The sequence below is a fragment of the Belonocnema kinseyi genome, chromosome 3 (genome assembly GCF_010883055.1).
Source record: "Belonocnema kinseyi isolate 2016_QV_RU_SX_M_011 chromosome 3, B_treatae_v1, whole genome shotgun sequence".
Classification (NCBI taxonomy): Eukaryota; Metazoa; Arthropoda; class Insecta; order Hymenoptera; family Cynipidae; genus Belonocnema; species Belonocnema kinseyi.
In genome coordinates this window covers 76,601,957-76,610,054 of record NC_046659.1, presented here as the reverse complement: position 1 = coordinate 76,610,054, position 8,098 = coordinate 76,601,957, and the positions used below count along the sequence as shown (strand labels likewise).

General features: G+C 33.0%; 1 protein-coding gene across 1 annotated transcript in view; it reads right to left on the bottom strand.

Moving 5' to 3' along the window:
• The window catches only part of LOC117170232 (neprilysin-2-like), a 28,377-nt gene that overhangs the window by 13,801 nt on the left and 6,478 nt on the right, over window positions 1–8,098 (bottom strand). Inside the window, exons 2-5 of the mRNA XM_033356857.1 lie at window positions 6,369–6,614; window positions 6,080–6,288; window positions 5,821–5,997; window positions 4,984–5,490 (exon numbers count right to left, since the gene is read on the bottom strand). Coding sequence (XP_033212748.1) covers window positions 4,984–5,490; window positions 5,821–5,997; window positions 6,080–6,288; window positions 6,369–6,614 — 1,139 coding nt within the window. The remainder of the gene's footprint in view (window positions 1–4,983; window positions 5,491–5,820; window positions 5,998–6,079; window positions 6,289–6,368; window positions 6,615–8,098) is intronic.

Here is an 8,098-nt window from a genome sequence, read left to right as displayed (position 1 = left end):
CACGTCTCACGACCGTGAGATAGGTGGTTATATATATGATTAAAATTTTGTCATAAGGACAACCGCAGGATTTCGCCTGGAAGAGTCTTAGAATTTTGTTTATCACGGAGCAGGCTTATCAGTCTATTACCCAGTGATATCTTAGCATTTCCAAAAGCACCGATAATAAGGGCGATTAGCTTACCAGAACATTCTGGGTGTAACCGTAACAAATCCCTTCTTAATCTCGACAATTCACTCGATTTCCCTAGGAATGCTTAGCAAAACGATATTAAGGCTAATTTGGTAAAAGTAACAAATATGGTAATAAAGCAATCTTAGCGTCGCATCGTGCCTTTGGATGTTTGTCGTTCTCACATGAGTTGGACAACTAGATAATGTGTTCTAGATGCTCCGGGAGCAAATCACACGCTCTGCAGTAGGGTGGCTCAAAAACGCCTTTTTTCTTTGTAGGGAAACGACCCCCCCCCCCTCCCTATTTTATATCAAATTCGAAACAAGAAATTCCCATATTTTTTTATTTATTTATTTTATTTTATCAGGTGCTGGGTTTGACTTAAAGTTTCCCATGTAAAATGCATGGCGAAAAATCACTTTTTGGTTTTTTCAGAATAATTGTTTAGGGTTTGAAAAAATGTGACAGAAAAGTAAGAGTGCCTATAGAGAATCATCCAATAAAGAATTTTATGTATCAAACATTTGGCTTTGAGACCCCTAACACCTCCTCACGAGTACTTGGAAACTACCCTTAAAATTAAAAATGTCAATTCTTCATGAAGTTATTTTTTCTCTTAAAATTATTACTATTAGTCTAGTGAAATATTCAATAACATTTCTTAATTTACTTTCAATTGTTTAAACAGATGGAATTTGTTTAAATTATTTTTGTGTTGTTTGGAAATTCGTTTTTCCCCTAAGAATGATTACCAGTGGTCTAGTGGAATATTTATTAACATTAGTTAATTAATTTTCGATTATTTAAACAAATGGAACTTGTTTAAATAATTTCGTTTCGAATATTTTGAATATAAATGATGACTGTGGGTCTAGTGAAATACTAATCAATATTGATTCATTCATTTTTAATTATGTAAACAAATTCCACTTGCTTAAAAAGTTTTTATTTGTAAAAATTCTGCGAACTGACAGTTTCTTATCGTTTATCACATAAATTTATTCTAAAATATTTTCTAATTGTACAAAAAATAATTTAATTGAAAACAATTATTAATTAATATACAATCTTGATCATTATTCTTATTATTATTAGTTGAAAATGAATTTATGTCACTTCATCAATATCAACTGACAGTTCAACGAATTTTTGAAGTAAAAAAACATTATTTAATCAAATGGGATTTGTCTAAATAATTTCAAATTAATTAACTAATGTTGTAAAATATTCCACTGAACCAATTGCAATAATTTTTATTAAACAAATTCGAAAAAATAAAATCAATCAAAGAATATACTACCAGAGAGATATTATTAATTTTCTATAAAAAGTTGTTTATGCAAATTTCATTTATGTAAACAATTGAAAGTTAATGAAATTATGTTGATAAATATTCCTCTAGACCAATAGTTTTTAAGAAAAAAAAACGAATTTTCGCCAAAAAATTATTAAAACAAATTTCAATTGTTTAAACAATTGAAAATAAATTACTTAATGTTAATAAATATTCTGCTAGACTAATAGTAATAATTTTTTGGGGGAAAACGAAATTTCGAACCAAAATTATTTAAAAAAATTTCATTTGCTTAAATAATTAGAGGTTAATTAACCAATGATAATAATTATTCCACTAGACCAATATTAACAATTTTAAGTAAAAAAGAGACGAGCATACAGTGTTCAAAGGTCGATTTCATGAAGAATTGACATTTTTGGTTTTAAGGGTAGTTATCAGGTACTCGTGGGGGTGTGCTAGGCGTGTCAAACCCAAATGTCTGATACATAAAATTCTTCGTTGGATAATTCTCTACAGGTCCCTATACTTTCCCATCACATTTTTTCACACCCCAAAAAATTATTATAAAAAGTCAAAAAGTGATTTTTCCCCATGCATTTTACATGGGAAACTTTAAGTAAAAACCAGCACTTGTTAAAATAAGATAATAATAAAAATTATGAAATTTCTTTTTTTGGATTTGAAATGCAATGGAGGGTATTGTTGTCCTCTAGCATGAAAAAAAATGTTTCCATACATTTTTGGACCAACCTATTCTGCAGCTACGATCGGTCATGTCTTAGCTCAAAATGTGGCGAGGGTGTGCTTAAGTGGAAATCACGCCCTCTGTTCCTGACTTCAATCAGGGTGATTCAATCATATCAGAAGTTAGCGCTCACATTTCTATTATATTATATGCGACCTTTTGTCGAGGAGCTATCCACAGTAGTTTTTCTCCTGTGCCTTTTTAATTCGGGTTTTCAGAAGTGAGTTCTCGAGATACAAAAAATTGGATTCATATTACTAACCACTGATATTGCAGTTTAGGCTGAGTGTTTTAGCATTCTCCTCCGCTACTTATTACAGAAACAATCCTTTACCTATTTGTTCGTGCTTCCTGACCATTTTAAGAAGAGAGTCCCGTCCATTAGATGTAAAGTGAAAATGTGGGCCAGGCGCTGGTGGTTTGAAGGAAGCTTCGTCCGCAGAAAGGTTTTGATACCATCTAGTCTCTGCGCGGAATAGTTCTCCATGTCTCTAGATACTTTTTTCACCTCTTCGGTAGTGGCGGGTGGGTATTCTTCCTCAGGTGTTATAAGGACATTGTACACCTTCTTGAAGCTGTTTATCATCTTTGAGTCTGCTTTCAGTGAATGACGAACTTCGTGGAATCCTCTGCAATATGCTTTATTTCCTCTGCTTGAGCGGATGGTCGACATTAACTGAAGGGTCGTTTGATAGTTGGCATGGGTCAGAGAAAAACTGTTGGTTTTCCCTGACCAATCTTTATTTTCACTCCAGACTTCTACGAGTTTCAGATATTACTCGTACCTGATGGGCAGCAGCTTTGATTTGTTCGGTGTGTGATGACGGATTAAATATAAGGGCGCGAACTGTCGAACCCTCCCGAGTAAAAATGCTTTGACTTAAGTTCGACTTGGTTATTTCTTGAGTTCTTCTCCAAGACAGCGATGAAAAATTCAAAAAATAGATAATTAAAAAATTCATAATCTGTGCCTCTGAACAAGTATAACCCTTAAAAATTTTCTTCAAAAAAATAAAACTGTTAATTTTCTAGAAGGATCTCCTAAGCGTAATCATTAACAAAAACTAGCTTTTATGACAGTCAAAATGACCCTTTTTGTTAGGACAGGTATACACTTGAAGTTATAAGCCGCTCGTGTTGCAGTCATAAAAATTTTACTCTTCTTCTGGTGAGGTAGTGATTAGTCGTTGGTTTTGTCTTACGGTTTTGCATCTGCCGAAGCTCTCGCTCTATTATGCACACCACAATTGATAGTCCAGCTTTTGGACTCTTCGGCAAAATCTCCACGAAGCTCGTATACCAGTTCAGCCAAATCTTTAGGCTTGAGAAAAACCTGAATGTTTATGTATCTTTGAGTCCTGAAGCATTGCTATACCTTATTGAATGCCTGCCTGCGATTTTTCTCAGTGTTCTCTCGCTTCTTCTATTGCTGGGTTGTTCTGGCTGCGGTGGAGTAGGCACTCTGCTTATAGAATCTCTTTTTCGCAGTTCCGCGGAACAGTTTCGCAGTCTTTTATACGAAAAATGCAAGAGCTAAGGGAGTTTCTGGTACTACATAGCATGGAGTCGCGCCATGTAACCTTTTTGTTCAGGGGCTACACTTGCGGCAGAGCGCTCCTACATGTCGTCCCTGATTTAATCCGTCCACTGAAAATTGTTGAGATTTTTCCGATTAATCACATTGAATCCATCTTGATTGGCTCCCCCAACTCTAAGGTAGTCAGCATTGTTGTCCGACCCATTGTCGGAAGACCTGCGCGTTCGATTATTTTCTCACGCACTTACTGCAACTATGCATCACCAATTTATTTATTCTTTGCCTAATGTGTGGATTGAATAAAATTCAACTGAATCTAATTTGCTGAATCGGCTGCTACAATTTCTACTTAATATAAACTTGAGTTGTTTCGTAAAATTTGACTTATCGCTCAACGCGTGAGTCGAATTATTTTGCCGGTAATAATTTACTGATACCATGTGCGTAAACAACACATTTTATTTTTGCTTGAAAATATAATTGTTTATAAAAAGCTGGTTTTTTAATTTCTGTTGGTTTTTCTAAACTTTCTTTAACCCTTTAACCTGTTACCTGCGGAATGACTATCTGAAATTTTTTTCATGCAGGTCGAATTTTTCGAGTAACGTTGGAAACACCAGAAAGCTTAGTCGCAAGCACACATACCACTCTAGGAGGGGAGAGAGATCTTCGTTGGAATTATCCGAAATCTTGAATAGTAGAGTTAACTTAGAATATATATAAGGATAATCAAAAAAGAACTTATGCATAATTTAAGTGAATTCTCGAAATTATCAGTAAACTCGTATGTTTAATCTCAATTACGCACACACTCAGTTTATTTCTTATCGACTTTGGCTTCAGTTCTCATTTCGGCAACTTTCAAGCGACTGACGCTCTCGTTCTTAGTTTACCTACAAATCACTTACGCCCTCTCACGCGTGTCACCAATATCGATGTTATTTGAAACCGCTAACCGTAAATATCTGAGAAAAATTTAATTTTAGTTTTTCAACAAATCGAATCTTTTTGGGCGACGTTGCCTCAACTTTAAGAAACGTTATTCTTATTCAATATCTTTACTATTCTTTATCCCACTTTATCAATGTATTTTTTCTTTTTCCATTTTTATTATTGCTTTATCTTTTCCCGTTCTAAACAATTTAATTATTTTAGAACGGAAATAACGATTTTTTATTGTAATTTCTCCTTAGAACTAGAGTTTAAAATATTTAATAAGAAAATCTCACCTCTAATATTATTTTCTCAAACTGCCTTTCAATAGCAAATTCTATTTCTTCTGCACTTTTCTTCGATTCTGGACTAAACTGCTTCCTGACATATAAAGCACCAACACTCAATTTTAGGTACGTCTCAAGTGTCTCATCAAGGCAGACCTTTCGTCTGTCTTGTGTTTTCTTTTCACCGTTGATCATATTTGTGAACTCCAATTGTCGTTCCCTAAATTTTTCAGATAAATACTCTAAGTCATCCTGAACTGCTCTCCATATGTGGTAATTAGCTTGCACCCTTTTTGGTGTATTGTTTATCAGGTTTTCAAAATTTTGGAAAAAACTAGTCGAGCCCACTATTATTGGTTCATCGTCGTCAATTACGATCTTAGATTCAATAGCTGAGTACAGTTTGTTGAAGTATTCCTGCCAGGGAATACTCGTGATGTTGTAAGATAGATCTGTCACAGTCATTCGATTATTGAGAGCAATTTCATTACTTGTATCGCCTTCACTTTGGGAGATCTAGGTTTATAAAGTATTTTAATAAACGCGTACGTATATTTTGGTAGCTTAATTAATATGCTTTGAAAATTTTTTATTTTTAATCAGATAAAAATAAAATAATTAAACTTAAAAATTAAACAAATCATGGTTAAGGTCTCGGCAGATATATTTTATAGTATATATGTCATTCAACAAGTTGCAACTTATACCAAAGTATATCAATATATGCTTAAAACAAAGATGCCACAAGAACAGTACTTAATTGACTTGAAGTTATCTCTGCCGAAGCTTCTATTACAGAAAAAGAAATTGTAGCAATAACACGATAATGTTATAATTTAATCTTACCATGGCTAGATTTATTTCAAACCGGAGGGATTCCTTTAATTCGATCTCTGCAGTCTTTCTATTCGCCCCAAAAAGGACTGCTATGTCAACAATAAAATCGAAGTAGGCAGAGACCGTCGGGTCATTCAGACCTTTTACTAAAAATTCACGACCAATAAGAAAGGTGGGTTGGTCGATCTAAAAACAGTAATTTTTCTTATTGAAAGTATATTAAATAATAATGCTAATATACTATTTACACTTGAGCTTAATTACGCACATTAAGAACACGTTTTTGTTTGTTTAAAGGGTCAGTTATAACTTGGAAAGTGAAGAAGTATTTCGTCCCATATCCGAGTCTCTGCATATTATAAGTGGAATTTTTCCATTCAAATTTTGATGCATTCCACAATTTTTCCAGTACCGGCCAACCACCGAATTCTTTTATATCACTTAGTACTCCACGAAGACTATTTCTTTCAATCTCAGCTACGGAACGAAACGGAAAATTTGTTTTTCGTATAAAAATGTTGTGTTATAACAAGGTTTGGATTTAAAAATGTGCTTACCTGTGTTCGTGCAAGAATTATAATAACTTTTCACAAGTGTAAGCCATCTTGGTTCATTGGGTTGAGTTTCTTCTTCAAGGCTAGCTTTTAATTGCTCCGCAATTTTCTCCTCCACAATATCGTATCTGTCGACCCGTCTTTTGCCTTTTGGAATAATAGTCTTATTTAAAAAAGTACCACAGACAAACTTGTTGAAGTCTTCACATGGTGATACAGTAGGGTCCATATACTGAGAAAGTATGAAAGCTGCAAAATAAAATATAATATTAAAGTTCCTATTATAGAAAATAATCATCATATTCTTAATTCATAAGACGTTGCCAGAAAGTTTAGAATAATACAATCCGAGAATATACATTTTTTCCATCTTCTAAAAATAGTTAATTTTCTTAGTGCATTATACGACAAGAATTGATCGATTCTTGATCGTTATCGTTCATCTTTGAAAAAATCTTGAGAAATATAATATTGTAAATTCGTTTGTTTATTATCAAGCATTCTTCTCAGAAATTGTAAAGCGTTAGTTTGATAGAATGTAGGAATATTGTGGTTTTTGATGTCACGTTAATACAATAAAATACCTTTTAGTGCCCAAATGGTCCAAAAAAGGTTCAATGAGCTCTATAAGTAAAAAAATTTTTTTTTTTATATCAACACGAATCGAATTTCTAAACGAGCATTTTGATATACAAGTAGAAAAGCAAAGAAGCGACTCAGCTACTTAAGAATTATATTTAAAATTGGGTAAAGAGCGACATGCAAAAATGAAAACGGCAATACGTCACAATTAATGGAAAATATTTAAAATCATCCTGCAAGGATATTTGCTAAAATTATACGGTTTTTATTTATTTTTGAATATTTGTAATTTCTTAGATGAGCTTTGATCAAGATAAATTTCAGAAGATCCCCTTTAAATTATCCGTAAGAAATTATATTCTTTTAACTGCTTCTATGATTTCTGAAATTTTAAGTACCTGAACGACGAACACAAACTACTGAATTGAATTCAAATGGAAATTTAATTTTTGTCGCAGTTTGAAGAAGTCCGCAGGGCATAAATGCGGTCGGTATCTGCACTTCCTCCACATTTGTAGACTGGCCTTTTAAAATTAAAGGTCAAAACATTGACAAATGTAATTTTGCGATTGTGAATTCTATATTTTTAATGATCCTTTAGCTTTAACGAACACACTTTGATCACGTATATCGTGCTTTGCACTCGATTTTATGTCAAAAAACGGACATTTTTACATTAAGATCAACTCCGTTATATCGAATGTATTCTATATTTTTGGCTGCACCTAGTCCTCCCAAAAAGTTAGGTGAGTTAAACAAGGGGATGGACTGGATATCTCGAAAATTTGGGACGACTAGTTACGCTCATAAAAAATATTTGACTTCTCATCCAGAATCTTGGGACGACGCGACGAGAAGCTTCGTATATTTATTTTTTCATTTTATTCTGGGATTGCCTATACATATATTGCAAAATGAAGTTATTTTTTACGATTAAAACAAAAAATACGCATTCTATGAAAAAATTATTAGCAACAAATTTGTAGATCTGTTTTGAGAGAACAACTATCGTTGAGTAATTTTTTCCCTGCCTTGTGTTTTTTTTTCAGAAATTGAAATTTTTTATTTTTAATGTTTTTTTACAACTAAAACAAAAACGAAGTTTCCTTTATGAAAATCATGAAAAATAAATTTTTAGTTCTTTTCTGTAT